The sequence below is a fragment of the Ornithorhynchus anatinus genome, chromosome 4 (genome assembly GCF_004115215.2).
Source record: "Ornithorhynchus anatinus isolate Pmale09 chromosome 4, mOrnAna1.pri.v4, whole genome shotgun sequence".
NCBI classification, from domain to species: domain Eukaryota; kingdom Metazoa; phylum Chordata; class Mammalia; order Monotremata; family Ornithorhynchidae; genus Ornithorhynchus; species Ornithorhynchus anatinus.
The window spans coordinates 36035557-36053719 of record NC_041731.1 but is presented as its reverse complement, the minus strand read 5'-3'; the positions used below and the strand labels follow the sequence as shown (position 1 = coordinate 36053719).

Sequence of the window (18163 nt, the reverse complement as noted above, 5' to 3'; positions counted from 1 at the left end):
TCGAAGCTCGTCTATAGACTAAGCCCGTGGTGGGCAAGGGAACGTGCCTGCCCACACTTGTTTTTACTCTCCCAAGCGCTTAGTACAATGCTTTGCACACAGTAAGTGCTTAGTAAATGCCATTAGGCAATTGATTGAGTAGTAGGAAAAAAATCTTTGGGTTAAACCTCGTGGTTCCTTTGTATTTGCCGTCAGTCACGTTACCTATCTTTCTGTTTCAGGTACAGCAAAGAAGATACTCAGATGTTACGGAAATATCAGTCCATGCACGGGAACGATTGGAAGAAGATCGGTGACCTGGTGTCTCGCAGTAGGCTCTCTGTGGCCCTGAAGTTCTCACAGTTGAATAACAGTAAGTAACCACACTTTTCAAGGTGGCCTCTTTGCCAGTTCATCCCATTTTCCTTCTTTTCACTGAGCTCGACGACGGGGCTGAAACTGTACTGATGTTCGGCACCGGTCAGGATATTGAAAATACGGGCAGTATTTGTTGAGTTAAATATTGCCTGGTTGAAGATGTTGAAACAACAAGCAGGAGAGTCAGTACCTGGAAGGGTTGCAATAAAGGCACAGTTTGAGAAATGAAATATGAATTGGGTGGGGGCCTCTCCTTGTACTGGCAGATTATGGGATTAGGACTGTGAGCCTCGCTTGGGACAACCTGATGACCCTGTATCTCCCCCAGCGCTTAGAACAGTGCTCTGCACATAGTAAGCGCTTAACAAATGCCAACATTATTATTATGTAGGACTTGACAGGCTTCAGAACTAGAACTGAGGGTCGACACAACTTTCACTTAGTTTTGGCTCTACTCAGGGAGTAAAATAAGATTTATAATGAAGGCCTATTTCTCTTAGTGCTCAGGAATCCTATAAATGCCTATTTGAAAGCGAAGGGATAGCAGGAGAGAAATTAGTGGTATTTTTAATGACATGACGGTTTTCCTGATACCTTGAAAACTTGATGGCATTTATCCCCGGGGTACTGTACAGATTACAGGTTCTGAGGCTACTTCGTGACAGCGGGGAGTAGAAAGGTAACGCAACTGACCGCAGATACAAAGGAACCAAGAGGTTTAACCCCAGGATTTTTTTCCTACTAGTCAGTCAGTTGCCTAATGGCATTTATTGAGCACTTAGTGTGTGCAAAGCATTGTACTAAGCATTCATCCCCAGGGTACAGTACAGATTACAGGTTCTAGGCTACTTCGTGACAGCGGGGAGTAGAAAGATAGGTAACGCAACTGACCGCAGATACAAAGGAACCAAGAGATTTAACCCCAAGATTTTTTCCTACTAGGCAGTCAGTTGCCTAATGGCATTTATTGAGCACTTAGTGTGTGCAAAGCATTGTACTAAGCATTCGTCCCCAGGGTACAGTACAGATTACAGGTTCTAGGCTACTTCGTGACAGCGGGGAGTAGAAAGATAGGTAACGCAACTGACCGCAGATACAAAGGAACCAAGAGGTTTAACCCCAAGATTTTTTCCTACTAGGCAGTCAGTTGCCTAATGGCATTTATTGAGCACTTAGTGTGTGCAAAGCATTGTACTAAGCATTCGTCCCCAGGGTACAGTACAGATTACAGGTTCTAGGCTACTTCGTGACAGCGGGGAGTAGAAAGATAGGTAACGCAACTGACCGCAGATGCAAAGGAACCAAGAGGTTTAACCCCAAGATTTTTTTTCTACGAGTCAATCAGTTGCCTAATGGCATTTGTTGAGCACTTAGTGTGTGCAAAGCATTGTACTAAGCGCTTGGGAGAGTAAAAACAAGCGGGGAGCAGACACGTTCCCTTGCCCACCGTGGGCTTACAATCTATCGACGAGCTTCGAGTGTAGCCTTAGAGCTTAGAGAGTGAGCCATTTCCTGTTGCCAAAGGGGATAAAAAGGCGGGCTGTGTAGTGGGCCCGGTTGTATTCACTGTGTTCTTAGCGATCCAGCAAGGGGAACTAATGAGATACCCGAATGCAGACGTTAGAATAACCGTCCATTTCCGCTTGTATTGCTTGATTCTTCTGGAAAACTCTTTCAGTGTGGCCTGGTGGATAGAGAATGGGTCAGGGAGTCACAAGGTCCTGGGTATTTATCCCGACTCCACCGTATGTCCGCTGTGGGACCTTGGGCCAGTCACTTCATGTCTCTGTGCCTCAGTTACCTTATCTGTCAAATGGGAATGAAGACTGAGCCCCCAAGTGGGACAGGGACTGTGTCCAACCTGATTTGCTTGTATCTACCCCAGCGCTCAGAAGAGTGCCTCAGAAACAGCATGGCCTAGCGGATAGGGCCCGGGCCTGCGAGTCAGAAGGTCACGAGTGCTAATCCGGCCTCCGCCACCTGTCTGCTCTGTGACCACCGGCAAGTCACTTCACTTCTGTGCCTCAGTTTCTTCATCTGTATAATGGGGACTGAGACCGTGAGCCCCGCATGGGACAGGGACTGTGTCCAACCTGATTTGCCTGTGTCCACTACAGCACTTAGCACAGTGCCTGGCACAAAGTAAGCGCTTAACAAACACCACAGTTATTACAATGATTATTATAGTAAGCACTTAAGTATCATTTTTAAGAAAAGTTCAATAGATCTGAGCATTGTTCACATTTTCATGGGAGGACAAGACTCCTTGTGGCAGACGGGTTTCTGGGAATCGGGGCCGCAACTAAGATTGAACTTCAACATCATTCAGTTGTATTTAATGAGCACTTACTGTGTGCAGAGCACTGTACTGAGCGCCTGGGAGACTACGATGCAGCAATAAACAGACCCATTCCCTGGGTTTAACAAGACCAGACTGATGGTTGAATGGCTCTTCTTTTCACGCGACTGCAGCAGTGAATCGTGGTCCTTGGAGTAAAGAAGAAACCCGGAAACTGATCCAAGCAGTTGAAGAGATAATTCTGAAGAAGTTGTCTCCTGCGGATTTAAACGAGATGGATGCTAAGTTGCAGGATGAGAAGCCTACGGATCGCCTGTCGATTGTGCGGAAAAAACTTTACAAGGGCATATCCTGGGTAGAGGTGGAGGCTAAAGTGGGAACAAGAAACTGGATGCAGTGTAAAAGTAAGTGGTAAGTTTTGGTTTTTGGTTTTTTTTTTGTTTTGTTGTTTTTTTTCACCACCAGTGGTATCGATTGAGTGTTTAACAGTATGCAAAGAATGGTACTAAATACTTGGGAGAGTGTAGTACAGCAGAGGTGCTAGACATGTTCCCTGCCCACCAGGAGCTTATAGTCTAGAGGGGGAGACAGATGCTAAATAAATTCTGGCTGTATGTTTGACTGCTTTGGGGCAGAGGATGGGGTGGGGATATCAAGTGCGTAATGCAGGTACATAGGCGATGTAGAAGGGTGGTTGAATAGAGGGTGTGAGGGTTTAGTCAGAGAGGGACTCTCGGAAGAGATGGGATGTTCGAGGAGACAGGGAGAATGGTGGTCTGTGAGCTGCAGAGGGGGCGTCCCGGACCAGAGGGAAAGACGTGGGCAAGCAGTTGGCGGCCCCGCAGAATGGTGGTATTCGTTAAGCGCTTACTATGTGCAAAGCACTGTTCTAAGCGCTGGTGGATCTAAGGAGATCAGTTGTCCCGCGTGGGGCTCACGGTTTTAATCCCCATTTTACAGAGGAGGTAACTGAGGCCCGGAGAAGTGAAGTGACTTGCCCGAAGTCACACAGCTGGCAAGCGGCAGAGCCGGGATTGGAACCCGTGAACTCCGACTCCCAAGCCCGGGCCCTTTCCACTGTGCCACGCTGCTTCTCTGAGTGAGCTTGGGGTTCAGTGAGTAGCCTGGCAGTAGAAAAGTAAAGTGTCCGGGTTGGGTTGTAGTAGGGAATCAGTGAATTTAGGTAATCGAGCCGTCAGTCAATGGATGGTAGGAGACAACTTGCTCAGACTTGCTTCTTCAACCGCCTGGATCAGTTTCCGGGTTTCTTCTTTACTCAAGGACCATGATTTACTGCTTCAGTCACATGAAAAGAATAGCCATAGGAAAATAGCCTTCTGGATGACTTTGGGCAGTCACTTCACTTCTGTGTCTCAGTTGCCTCATCTGTAAAATGGGGATGAAAAAGGTGAGCCTCATGGGGGGCAGGGACCGTGTCCAACCTGATTAGCTTATACCTACCCCAACGCTTAGAACAGTGTTTCACACGTAGTAAGTGCTTAAAAAGTACCATTATTATTGCTAGCTGAAAACGTAATAGCTGTGGGCAAAACACTGATGTTATAATATCAGTCCTCTAAACTGTGAGCTCGTCGTTGGCGGGGAATGTGGCTGTTTATTGCTGTATTGTACTCTCCGAGTGCTTAGTACAGTGTTCTGTACGCAGAAGAAGCTCAGTAAGTACGACCGAATGAATTAATGAACAGTTTACAGATTCTAGAGGAAGAAATCTCCTCGGTTGTAGAATGATGGTAAACGGCATATTAAATACTTTAGGTGACATCTCCCCTTAATAATAAGCCATAAGACTGGTTAGGTCTGACCAGATCTTATGCAGAAGAGGGGAAGCAGCGTGGCTCAGTGGAAGGAGCCTGGGCTTCGGAGTCGGAGGTCATGGGTTCGACTCCCGGCTCTGCCACTTGTCAGCTGTGTGACTGTGGGCAAGTCACTTGACTTCTCTGTGCCTCAGTGACCTCATCTGTAAAATGGGGATTAACTGTGAGCCTCACGTGGGACGACCCGATTCCCCTGTCTCTCCCCCAGCGCTTAGAACAGTGCTCGGCACATAGTAAGCGCTTAACAAATACCAACATTATTATTGTTATTAAGGGAACAGGATGGTCTTTTCCTTCTGTGAGAGATTTTTCTCTTCCCCCCCGGGTACTTCAAGATTTCGCTCCCCGATAAGCCAGCCCGTAGCCTCGTTCTCATACCCTAAAAGTTGCTTAGGTCTTTTGTGGAGAATTTATTGCTTACGTATTCGACGGTGGTTATCGCTGTGTTCCTTGTGGGGGGGCTTGGTGTTCAAATGTAGTATTTTGTTTCTTTGAGTTATCTTTCCCTCTGGCCAGAACCTCCGCCTGTTCCCACACACCGAAGGACATCCATTCCTTTTCATCTTGTAGCTTTTTAGATCCCTCCTCCCTTGATTGATCATAAGCGTATGCGTCGTGTCCTTTAGGGCCAGTTATCTTCTTCTTTTTCTCTCTTAGGTCTGTGCCTTTTTCCCTCTGGCCTAACTCTTTAGCTTGACTTGTATCACATCTCTCTGCCCAGCTTTGGGCCACCTAGAGATCTTACTGCTACTGAGTGGGTTAGTTTTCCCCGGGGTAACTCTCTGCGCTTCGGAGGAACGCAGCGGAAATCTCAGTTTTCCCTCAGGAGTTATTAAGGGGTGCAAACTCCCCTGCAGTATCAGGAGACAGATTGTATTCATTCATTCATACAGTAGTATTTATTGAGTGCTTACTAGGTGTAGAACACTGTACTAAGCGCTTGGAATATAGAATTCGGCAACAGATAGAGACGATCCCTGCCCAGTGACGGGCTCACGGTGGAAAAGGGGGAGACGGAAGGCAGAGCCAAACAGAACGAAACAAAACAGCATCAACATCGTCAAGATAGAGAGAATCGAGGAGATATACACCTCATTAACAAAATAAATAGGGGGGAAGTGGATAAAGGGGGTTACAGAAATGCTAAAACGAAGCCATGTGGCCTAGCGAAAATGTTTCACATCGTCAAGATAAAGAGAATCAAGGAGATATACACCTCATTAACAAAATAAATAGGGGGGAAGTGGATAAAGGGGGTTACAGAAATGCTAGAACGAAGCCATGTGGCCTAGCGAAAATGTTTCTGTAGAGAAACATGGAGGGTTCCAGCTTCGGCCACCTAGGGTTTAGTTTAACCTAGCTTCATTACCGTGTGAGCTACTGAGTGTGAATCTGGGACAGAGGAATCCCTGGTGTCTGAACTCCTCGGCATTATTACTGATCGTCTGAAATTCACTCCAAATTATATTAGAAGTCAGAGTATTGTGATAAAAATGCATGCTCTGAAAAACTTAGCAAATTTTTCACTCGGTTGTACTGAGCGCTTACTGTTTGCAGAGCACTGTACTAAGCACTTGAATGAATACAGACTAAGAGCTGGTAGACGTGTTCCTTGGAGAAAGGAGAAAACAGACATCCATATTAATTACGGATATGTTCAAAAGTGCTGTAGGGCAAAGGGTGGGGTGAATATCACCTGCCTAAAGGGCACAAATCCAAGGGCAAGGGAGAGGCGGAATAATAATGATAATGTTGGTATTTGTTAAGCGCTTACTAAGTACCAAAAGCTGTTCTAAGCGCTGGGGTAGATACAAGGTAATAGGTTGTCCCAAGTAGGGCTCACAGTCTTCGTCCCCATTTTACAGATGAGAGAGCCGAGGCCCAGAGAAGTGAAGTGACTCGCCCGCGGTCACACAGCTGACGAGCGGCGGAGCCGGGATTAGAACCCCCCGATCTCTGACTCCCAAGCCTGGGCTTTTTCCACGCTGGGAGAGGGATTTGGGGAAATGAGGGCCAGAATTAGACCCGAAGTCTTTCCGACTCCCAGAGCCTTGAGCGCTTCCCACTAGGTCGTACCGCTTCCGGCGCTTAAGAACAGTGCTCTGCGCATAGTAAGAGCTTAACAAATGCCAACATTATTATTCCCATCCTTGTCTCATCCTGGCTCATAGGGTGGCCTAGGGTGACCTCTCTCTGCCCCCGCCACCGGCCCCGCTCTCTCTGCCCCACGCTCTTCCTCCACATTGCTTCGGAAGCTTCATTATTTCAGAAACCTCCAGCGACTGCCCCGTCCCCTCCGCCGATTGACCTAAGACTCTCAATCAGCTCTCTCCCTCTTACCTATCCTCGCTCCTCTCACGGTGCATCCCAGCTCACGCTCACCTGTTTGCCCTTCTAGCATCTCTGGCCGTAACCCCTCGGCTCATACTGATCAGTGGTGGTTATTGAGCGCTTCCTGTGGGCCGGGCACTGTACTAAGCACCGAGTACGAGACCCGGGAGCCCATCTGGGACGGGGATCGACTGTGTCCTGCCTGATTACCTTGTATCGATCCCAGCTCTTAGGTCAGTGTCTTGCAGTAGTAAGCGCTTAACAAATAGTTCTTGAGCTCTTACCGTGAGCAGACACTGTACTGAAGCGCTTGGAAAGTACAATCAGAAGAGTTGATAGACCTTCTCCTGGCCCCCGAGGAGCTCGCAGTCTACATCGATGCATAAATTAACCCGTGACAAGTAAGTTTGAGGGTGTGATTCAGAAGCCTTCTTACACAAAGGTGGCTCGGGTTTATTTCCCTCAAGCTGTGTCCGTAGCCTAGAACTTGACCTGCTCTATCTGTTACTGCTTCTGCAGGTTGCCTAGAGACAATGGCCTATATTTGGAGATTCGAGCAGAATTTTTCCCCACATGTGATGTCCCAACTGCAGGCTCGTGTAGAATGATAAACTAAAAGTAGCACAGTTGCATTTTCATCAAGAATATATTTAAATCCACGGTGGTTCTTTAGCTCGGCCCAGTTTTGTACGGCCATCCTCCCGTCGCATAGAAAGTAGTCGAACTGGGATTCTGTAATTTAACGGCTCCATTCCTTACCCTCTGTTTATAATTGAGTGGTCAGAGAACCCCTGCCAGCCTCACGTTTAATTATGATCGTTAATTTCAAGGAAGTAATTTTTTCCAGACCCATTTGCAACCATGAGGAGTTTTTGAGGGATCACAGTGAGTAACCTGGCGTTAGGGGAGCGGAGCGTGTGGCTGGGCTGTAGTCGATCAGTGAGTAGAGCAGGATGGGGCGAGCTGATTGAGTACTTTAAAGCCCATGGTAAGGAGTTTCTGTTTGATGTGGAGGTGGGTGGGAAGGGGGTCTGAAGTCTTGAGCCTGTCCTGTTCCCACCCTTTGAAGTCTCACTCCCAACTTGGCTGGGGAGCTGGAAACTTCTAGAACCCAGAGTCTGCCTTGAGGCTCTGGATTGTGGTTGAAAACTGTTTAAAAAAAAAAAAAAGATAGTCTCTTTCTTTCTCTCTTTCTCTCTCTCTCTCTCTCTCTCTCTCTCTCTCTCTTTCCTTCCTTCCTTCCTTCCTTCCTTCCTTCCTTCCTTCCTTCCTTCCTTCCTTCCTTCCTTCCTTCCTTCCTTCCTTCCTTCTTTCTTTCTTTCTTTCTTTCTTTCTTTCTTTCTTTCTTTCTTTCTTTCTTTCTTTCTTTCTTTCTTTCTTTCTTTCTTTCTTTTTCTTTCTCTCTTTCTCTCTCTCTCTCTCTCTCTTTCTCTCTTTCTCTCTCTCTTTCTCTTTCTTTTCTTTCTCTCTCTCTCTCTCTCTTTCTCTCTCCCTCTTTCTCCCTCAGTCTCCCTCTTTCTCCCTCTCTCTCCCTCTTTCTACCTCTCTCTCCCTCTTTATACCTCTCTCTCTCTTTCTCTCTCTTTCTTTCTCTTTCTCCCTCTCTCCCTCTTTCTCTCTCTCTCTTTCTCTCTTTCTCTCTTTCTTTCTCTCTGTCTGTCTGTCTTTCTGTCTTTCTGTCTTCTTTCCCTTTAGCTTTTTTTAAATGCATATAAAATTACTCATTAAGCACTTACTATGTTCCGTAGTAAGCCCTGGGGTAGATGCAAGATCAACAGGTTGGCCACGGCCCATGTCCCACATGGGGCTCACAGTCTTAATCCCCGTTTTATAGATGAGGTAATAGAGGAAGGGAAAAGTTAAAATGACTTATCCAAGGTCACACAGCTGTCACTTGGCGGAGCCAGGATTAGAACCGAAGTGTTTCTGACCCCCAAGCTTGAGCGCTTCCCATTAGGCCACGCTGCTTCCCATCCTGGTCTCATCCTGGCTCATAAGGTGGCCTAGAGTTGACGGTCTGCTTGTCGACACTGATTGACAGTGTACCTAAAGAGGTGAGGAGAGAGATGTGAGAGAGATGTTCCTATCAAACAATGGTATTTATTGAGTGTTTACTGTGTACAGAGCTCTGTACTAAACTTATAAATTGAATCATAAACTGGGCCATATAACCACAAGGGGGTTGCTGACCTTGGAGTTCACTATTTTTTAAACTAATGAAGGGTGGGGTTTTTTTCCCCTGTTAGGCCTGAAATTCTAACCAAGAGGATGAACAACGGCGTGATGGTGTATCGTGGGATCAATGCCCTGCGGGCCAAAATCAATCTCATTGATAGGTAACTAATGGAAGTTAGTGATGGTTATTCGTGGAAGTTAACGATGTGCGTTGTCCTTCCCGGGGTGGGACAGTACACGTGGTCTCCGGCACTTAACACGAAGCCACCTGCAGTCTAAAGAGCCAGGGAGTCTTGTCGTTAATCCTCACTCACCTCTCGAGGGGGCTGCTGAAATCAATCAGTCAGTGGTATTTATTGAGCACCTACTGTGTGCAGAGCACTGTACTGAACATTTGGGAGCGTATAATGTGATTGGTAGGCACTTTTCCTGCCTACAAGGAGCTTACAGACTGGAAGGGAGAGACAGACATTAATATAAATAAGTGGTGGATGTGTACAGAAGTGCCGTGGGGCTTAGGGAGGGGTGAATAAAAGGCGGAGAAGAAACGGCTGCTTGCTTTATGTTGCTGACAACCATCTTGCTTGAGAAATGTATCAGGGGTCCCGTCAAAGAAACCCCCAAAAGAGGAAAAAGTCACCCACCAGTCTCGTGAAATTACCCATCGAAGGAGACGCCGCGGTCCAGAGGCCCAGAGCGACACAGTTTACTGGCACGTCCCACGCTGGCATACGGACCAGTGGGCTCCGGCCCGCCGAGCGGAGATGATTTGTTTATATTAACGTCCGTCTCCCCTTCTAGACTGTAAGCACGTTGTGGGCAGGGAATGTGTCTGTTGTATTGTCCTCTCCCGAGCGCTTAATTCAGTACTCAGTGCACAATAAGTGCTCAATAAATACAATTGACTGCTCCCTGAGCCCCGTTTTGCTCCCTCCAACGTCCCTTTGCCCCTCCCCAGTTCCACCCCCAAAGGGGTCTCTCTCACCTCTGAGGTCACCCTGGGCGGTCCTGAATTTTCCCTCGCAAAAGATCACTGGTATGACTCTGTACTCGGAGAGAGCTCCCATCTGATTGCCAGAAGAAGGGAGAGGGTTTCCCTGCCCCTCTGGGGTTACTCTCTTCCTCCAGATGATGAGATCGGCCCGTTCCTGTTGCGGTCCTCTTGTCCTTCTCCTCTGTGCCATTGCCCTACCTTTTGTGCACTCTTCTCTGCTGAGCCGTGTCTTCCTTGGCCCCAGGTGTTCGAATGACAGTGCGATCAGTTTTCCTCGCTTCCTTGAAGTCTCTCAGAAGGCTAGATACGTGTCTTAAAAATATGAACCAGAAAACCTTTTCAGAGGTTTCAGATGATGAAGTCTAAAATACGTTGCAAATAAATGGCATTGCGGTGGTCACTGTGGCTCCTAAAGGACTGCCAGGATACTGTTTCAAGTTTCCAAGCGAATTGGATGGATTGGAGAGTAGCTTGCTTCAAGGAGTGCGTTTCTGTGTCAGCAGGATGTTGTTTATGTCTCATGTCGCATCCGAAGTCTTGTATCTGGGAGCATTTTACGAGCTGTTCATTTTCCTGCATTTTCTTTCGGAAGGTGGGTCCATCTTTTGTTTTGTTTTCTTCCTTAGGTTATATGAAATGAATGTAGATGATGCTAATAATATCAACTGGGAAGAACTCACTGACACCATAGGGTAAGCCTATCCCTTGTTGGACCTGGGGTTTTAACTTTCTGTTTCGGATGCCGGGGTGAACCGGGGGTTCAGGGAAGAGGTTGGGAGGTAGAAGAGGGGGAGAGGAACGGAGCTGTAAAAATGGGGTTGAGACTGGACACGGACTGGGTCCAACCCGATGAACTTGCATCTACCTTAGAGTTTAGTACAGCGTGTGACACAGAGTAAGTGCTTAACAAATACTAAACCCCCCACCCCAGAAAACACTTGCCTCTCTCCCGGAACCTCCTGGACCGTCGGTTGTACAATTCTTGCCCACGGGCTCTGGAGCCGGCGGGGGGCAAGAGAAGCCTCTGACCCGACTCTGGAGACCAGTGACGACAAAGGAAACTCCACAGGTGCCGGCCAGGGCCCGGAGCTGCCGTCTGCCGACGGGGGACACAGCAGGGAACCGATATATTCGCTCCACGTCCGGCCTCTTTTCCGCACCAAAGGGTGGGACGGCCTACTGGCGGTGGACAGGAAAGGAGGAGAAAGGGAAGGGTCAGAGAGAAGAGGAAACGAAAGGAAGTGCACCTTATGCATGCTTCCTCTTGGGTCCTCGTCAGGTCTGGGCTTGACTCGCCCCATCAGTCAATCAGTGGTATTTCCCGAGCGCTTACTGCGTGCAGAACACTGTGCCAAGTGCTTAGGAGAGTACAAGAGAACCGTTGGCAGACCCGTCCCCCGCCCGCGACAAGCTTACCGAAGGGCCCTCCCTGAAACCTCAAGAGGAGGAGCCGCCCGTCCATCTGCTTCACACCCGCCTGATTGGTTCAGTGCACCGTACTAAGCGCTTGGGAAGTTGTAGTACATCCACCGGATTAACCCAGGAATCCTGGGGATCTGCTGGGAACGGGACAGGGAGGGGTCAGAGCTTCCGAGCCACCTCCTCACTCCAGTGGGTTTCCACCACACCGGCGTTCCCCAGCCAGGATCTGTCGGTCGTGGCCGTGGCTGCTTGCTGCTGCCGCTCTAGGCCGGCTATGTCTCTGCGGTCACCGCTCCCGGTCTGACGGACCCTGCTTTTGCCCTGGGAGGACCAGAAACCAGCTGCAGCTTCCACATCTTCCTCCTGCTGCCGGCAGGGAACCACCACGACTCCATCGGTGGCCCCTTTCTAACTACACTTGGCTAATCAGTGACCACCCTGCCCAAAAAAAACTTAGATGGAGGAGATTCATTCGTTCAGTAGTATTTATTGAGCGCTTACTACGTGCAGAGCACTGGTCTAAGCGCTTGGAACGTACAGATCGGCAGCAGAACCTGATGACTTCACTCCTTGATTATCAGCCCCGGGGAGTTTGCTTTCTGTCCAAGTATGGGCAGTCAGCTCCAATTCGGCCCATCACTCTTTCGATTTGAAGTTGCGTCGGTTCTTGAAACTTTATGATGACGGCATTTAAGTGCTTACTATGTCAGGCACGTTTTACAAAAAGAAAATGGTATTTGAGTGCTTACTGTGTGTCAGACGCTGTTCTAAACACTCGAACCTGTCCCACCGTGGGGCTCACAGTGTAAGTAGGAGGGAGAACTGGGATCGAATTGTCTCTAGCTGTTGCCGATTTGTCCGTCCCAAGGGCTTAGTACAGTGCTCTGCACATAGTAAGCGCTCAATAAATACTATTGAATGAATGAATTCCCATTTTACAGATGCGGTACAGAGAAGTTACTTGACTTGCCCAAGGTCACACAGCAGGCAAGTGGCAAAGACAGGATTAGAGCCCAGGTCCTCCGACTCCCAGGCCTGGGCTGTTTCCGATAGGCCGCACCGCTTCTTGCGGTCGGTGGTAATGATGGGAGGCTACTGGGGGTCTGTTGATCAGAGTAGCGAAATAAACTTCGGCGGGACTTGTAAGTCTGCTTTATTCGTGGTTTTAAAATTTGAACTTGCTGGCTACTAATATTGGTGTTTGGATTTTTCCCTAAGTGATGTTCCTCCATCCTATGCGCAATCCAAATTTTACAAGCTGAAAACTACCTGTGTCCCGTTTTGGCAAAAGATGACTTTCCCAGGTTAGTGTTTTTAATGTTTGCATCATGAATTATTTCTGACTTTTTTCCAAATGAAACCTTTTTCATCCCCCCCCCCAAATCTTTTCCTTTCTGGTGAATTTTCTCTGTCTAGACGAGCGGCTTAATTTAAGGGCACAATCATCTATAAACTATTAAATTGCTTTACTGCCAAATAAGCGACAAGAGAATCCCAAGTCTCTAATTTGGATTCCTCACATCTCTCCTAGTTAGAAGATCCTATTTCATTTTAAGTTTAGTATTTTTTTTTTTTAATTAGAGCCTTTTACTCTGGTGCAGTTCATTACTTAAAATGGTATTCACAACGTGCCTGTTTTAGAAATTATAGATTACCTCTATGAGACCAGCCGTCCAATCCTCGAGGAGAGGTTAGAGAAGAAACTAAAAAGGGAAGGCCAGGAGCTCCAGGACCCTGCCAAGCCAAGACAGGTTTTTCGATTTAAGGACATCTTTTTTTATGAAAGTGACGACGACGTTGAAGACGACTTAGAAAGTAAGTAAGGACTCGGCCTCGGCTCCTGCCCGCTACATTCCCTTTTCCCCAGGTCGACGGTGTTACACCGGGCCGTCGGCAGTGTCCTCTTGCAGAACCGTCTTCGGAATCAAGCGTACGTCATTTTGCGAGGAAGTCTGACGATGACTAAGGGGGCGATCGCTCTCTTTTCCGCATGATCCTCGAGTGGTAGACAGAATGTCTCCATTAGCACACGTGAGGCAAAATTGTAGGCCGTGGACTGAATTTACATTTTATCTCTAGTGGATGAACTGGCTTTGTCTTGTGCAAGTCGATCTGTGTGTGGTCCTGTAATTAAAATTATTTTGAACGGGTAACATTTTAACGTAAAACGCATCCATCGTTCCCTGTACCTTCTGGGTTTAACTTGAAGTTGTGAAAAAGTGCTTAAATGATTTCGAGAGAAGACTCTACCTGAGCGTATACATTTATTAAAGATAATTTTAATGTCGTGGATACGTGCTGATTTTTTTTCCCCAACCTTCCGTGTGGAGAAAAGTAGAACGAGCATATTTTAGATCTTACATTTTTGTTCCAGAAATCGTGTACGGCGCCAACACAGTGTAGAAATAGTTATACAGGTATGGTTATCCACTGATGGAGAAATGGAGGTGATAAATTGGGGCTCGCGGTCTCAATCCTCATTTTACAGATAAGTGAAGCCCAGACAAGTGAAGGGACTTCCCCAAGGTCACGCAGCAGACGAGTGGCGAAGCCGGGATTCGAACCCATGACCTCCTGACTCCCAGGCCGGTGCTCTGTCCACTGCGCCACGCTGCTTCTCTTTGTGTACCCTTCATGACGTGTTGCTCCCCTGCCCGTCTTTCTGGTATTTATTGTCCATGGGGAACCCACAACTGTCAGGGTGAAGAGCGCGGGAGGCACCACAAAACCCCACAAGCTTTATAATCGATTCCGTCACGCAGGTTCTTAGTTCTGAAGTTTCAGGACTGAGGCTTGTCTGTCTCCGTCGCCGAATTGTCCTTTCCGAGCGCTTAGTACAGTGCTCTGCACAGAGTAAGCGCTCAATAAACACTCTCGAATGATGACTTAGCACTACCAAAACTTCGCTAGGATGGAAGCCCTCAACTCCCCACACATCCTGTCTCCGACTCCTCGAGTTTTCCCATCAGTATCCTCACTAGAGAAGCAGCGTGGCACAGTGGAAAGAGCCCGGGCTTGGGAGTCAGAGTTCATGGGTTCGAATCCCGGCTCTGCCGCTTGCCAGCTGTCTGACTTTGGGCAAGTCACTTCTCTTCTCTGGGCCTCAGTTCCCTCATCTGTCAAACGGGGATTAAAGGCGTGAGCCCCACGTGGGACAACCTGATCTTGTATCCACCAGGGCTTAGAACAGTGCTTTGCACATAGTAAGCGCTTAGCAGATACCACCATTTTTATTCCCTCTAGACTAAGCTCGTGGTGGACAGGGAATGTGTCTGTTGTACCCCCCGGGTGCTTAGTACAGTGCTCTGCACGTAGTAAGCGTCAATAAATACGACTGACTGACCTACCAGCAAGACTCAACATCACACGGCTAGACGGGAGCAGAAATAGTCAGCTCACCGTGGGCAGGGAACGTGTCTGTTTATTGTCGTACTCTCCCAAGCGCTTAGTACAGTGCTCTGCACACGGCCCTCGCTCAATACAATTGAAATAAATACGATTGAACCCGATCGAACCTTAGCATTGAACTCGTCACCGTAGCACAGATGCCCTTGGCTGGCGGGGAGAGAATGGATGACAGGAGAATAAGAGCACGAATGACTGCTGTGTCGTGAGCTGAAGTCTCTGAAACATGAAGTATCTCCCCCAGCGCTTAGAACAGTGCTGTGCGCAAAGTAAGCGCTTAAACACCAACATTATCAGAGAGGAGAGAGGAAATGTTTGAAGGATAAGAGTGGAACAAAGCCGAAGACAAGATTGAAAAGGGGGCATCATAATGTTGATATTTGTTAAGCGCTTACTATGTGCAGAGCACTGTTCTAAGCGCTGGGGGAGATACAGGGTCATCGGGTTGTCCCAAGTGAGGCTCCCGGTCTTCGTCCCCATTTGACAGACGAGGGAACTGAGGCCCAGAGAAGTGACTTGCCCACAGTCACCCAGCTGACAAGTGGCAGAGTGGGGATTCGAACCCATGACCCCTGACTCTCAAGCCCGGGCTCTTTCCACTGAGCCACGCGGCGCCAGCATGGTATACTGCAGTCGAGAAAGGAGCAGCTCTTTTCCAGTAGAAACCTTGTTAGTAGTCCATCTTTACTGGGATGCCTCACCGGCACCTCAAACCTCACGTCCCTTTCATTTGGATTTCCTCCCCTCTTCCCTCCTCAGCTGGGTGGCTTCGGGCAAGTCACTTCACTTCTCTGGGCCTCAGTTACCCCCATCCGTCAAAGGGGGATGAAGACTGGGAGCCCCACGGGGGACAACCTGATCACCCTGTAGCCTCCCCCCAGCGCTTAGAACAGTGCTCTGCACATAGTAAGCGCTTTACGAATGCCACCGTTATCACTATCGCTCTCCCAGGCTCTAGTACGGGGCTCTCCGTACTTCCCTCTTCCCTCCTCAGTCTCTCGGCACTTAGGTACGGGTCCGTAATTTATTTTTAATAACGTCTGCCTCCTCTAGAAGGTAAACGTGTTGTGGGCAGGGAACGTATCTACCAACTCTGTGACTGTGGGCAAGTCGCTTCACTTCCCTGTGCCTCAGTGTCCTCCTCTGTAAAATGGGGATTAAGATTGCGAGCCCCACGTGGGGACAACCTGATTATCCTTTATCTCCCCCGGCGCCTAGAACAGCGCTCTGCACAGAGTAAGCGCTTAACAAATACCGACATTATTATTAATATTGTACTCTCCCAAGTGCTTAGTACAGGGCTCTGAACGCAGTGCTCTGCAAAGAGTAAACGCTTAACAAATACCAACGTTATTATTATTATTATATTGTACTCTCCCAAGTGCTTAGTACAGGGCTCTGAACGCAGTGCTCAATAAGTACAACTGAATGAATGTTATATGGCGCGCTCCCAAGCGCTCAGTACGGGGCTCTGCAAACAGAAAGTGTTCAATAAATTCAATTGAATGAATGTTACATTGGAGAGAAGCAGCGCGGCTCAACGGAGAGCCCTGTACTCTTAGAGCCTGGGAGAGCGATAGTGATAACGGTGGCATTCGTAAAGCGCTTACTATGTGCAGAGCACTGTTCTAAGCGCTGGGGGGAGGCTACAGGGTGATCAGGTTGTCCCCCGTGGGGCTCCCAGTCTTCATCCCCCTTTGACGGATGGGGGTAACTGAGGCCCAGAGAAGTGAAGTGACTTGCCTGAAGCCACCCAGCTGACAAGCGGCAGAGCTGGGATTCGAACCCACGACCTCCGACTCCCAAGCCCGGGCTCTTTCCGCCGAGCCACGCTTGCTTTGTTGCCGGATTGCACTTTCCGAGGGCGCAGCACAGTGTCCCGCACGCAGTAAGTGGCAAGAGCACGGATTTAGGAGTCAGAGGCCATCCTTCTAATCCCGGCCGCACCGCTTGTCAGCTGTGTGACTGTGGGCAAGTCACTTCGCTTCTCTCTGCCTCAGTTACCTCATCTGTAAAATGGGGATTAGGACAGAGAGTCCCATGTGGGACCACCTGATCACCTTGTCCCCCCCCCCCCCCCAGCACTTAGAATAGTGATTTGCACATAGTAAGCGCTTAACAAATGCCATCATTACTATTATTATTAACAAACACCAACAGTATTATTATTATTGGGCAGCGATTGTCTATCTGTTGAACTGTACGTCCCCAGCGTGCTTAGTACAGTGCGCTGCACATAGGAAGCGCTCAATAAATACTGTTGAGTGAATGAATTATTAAGTGCTCCGTAAATACGAGTGAATGAGGGGAAGGAGGGAAGGAAGGAAGGAAGGAAGGAAGGAAGGAAGGAAGGAAGGAAGGAAGGAAGGAAGGAAGGAAGGAAGGAAGGAAGGAAGGAAGGAAGGAAAATAGAAAGGAAAGAAGGAAGAAAGAGAAGAAAGGAAGAAATGAAGGAAGAAAGAAAGGAAAGAAGGAAGGAAGAAGGGAAGAAATGAAGGAAGAAAGGAAAGAAGGAAGGAAGAAGGGAAGAAAGAAAGGAAGTGAAGGAAGGAAAATGGAAAGAAGGGAAGAAATGAAGGAAGGGAGGAAGAAAGAAAGGAAATAAGAAAGAAAGGAAATAAGGAAGAAAGAAGGGAAGAAAGGAAGCGTGGCTCAATGGAAAGAGCCCGGGCTTGGGAGTCAGAGGTCATGGGTTCGACTCCCCGCTCTGCTGCTTGTCAGCTGTGTGACTGTGGGCAAGTCACTTCACTTCTCTGTGCCTCAGTTACCTCATCTGTCAAATGGGGATTAGGACTGTGACCCTCATGTGGGACAACCTGATTCCCCTGTATCTCCCCCAGCGCTTAGAACAGTGCTCTGCACATAGTAAGCGCTTAACAAATACCAATATCATCAAATGAAGAAGGGAAGAAATGAAGGAGGAAAGCAGGAAGGAAGAAGTGAAGGAGGAAAACAGGAAGGAAGAAGGGAAGAAAGAAAGGAAGAAGTGAAGGAGGAAAGCAGGAAGGAAGGAAGGAGGGAAGAAAGAAAGGAAGAAGTGGAGGAAAGCAGGAAGGAAGAAGGGAAGAAAGAAAGGAAGAAGGGGAGGAAAGCAGGAAGGAAGAAGGGAAGAAAGAAAGGAAGAAGGGAAGGAGGAAAGCAGGAAGGAAGGAGGGGAGAAAGAAAGGAAGAAGTGAAGGAGGAAAGCAGGAAGGAAGGAGGGAAGGAAGGAGGAAAGCAGGAAGGAAGAAGGGAAGGAGGAAAGCAGGAAGGAAGGAGGGAAGAAAGAAAGGAAGAAGGGAAGGAGGAAAGCAAGAAGGAAGGAGGGAAGGAAGAAAGGAAGAAGTGAGGGAGGAAAGCAGGAAG

At 48.2% G+C, this 18163-nt stretch overlaps 1 protein-coding gene across 7 annotated transcripts in view; it reads left to right on the top strand.

Annotated features, from left to right (window-relative positions):
- TTF1 (transcription termination factor 1) overlaps positions 1 to 13705 on the top strand; it is a 28110-nt gene extending 14405 nt beyond the window's left edge. For 4 of the 7 annotated variants that reach the window (XM_029063105.2, XM_029063104.2, XM_029063106.2 and 1 more), the window contains 6 exons: positions 222 to 352; positions 2830 to 3067; positions 9069 to 9158; positions 10618 to 10683; positions 12632 to 12717; positions 13055 to 13705. In XM_029063105.2, the coding sequence (XP_028918938.1) occupies positions 222 to 352; positions 2830 to 3067; positions 9069 to 9158; positions 10618 to 10683; positions 12632 to 12717; positions 13055 to 13236 (793 nt within the window). In that variant the 3' untranslated portion in view covers positions 13237 to 13705. Of the gene's footprint in view, positions 1 to 221; positions 353 to 2829; positions 3068 to 9068; positions 9159 to 10235; positions 10584 to 10617; positions 10684 to 12631; positions 12718 to 13054 lie in introns of those variants that run through there. The other 3 variants (XM_039911777.1, XR_003758869.2, XR_003758868.2) reach the window with 3 other exon arrangements.
- Positions 13706 to 18163: the final 4458 nt, after the last annotated feature.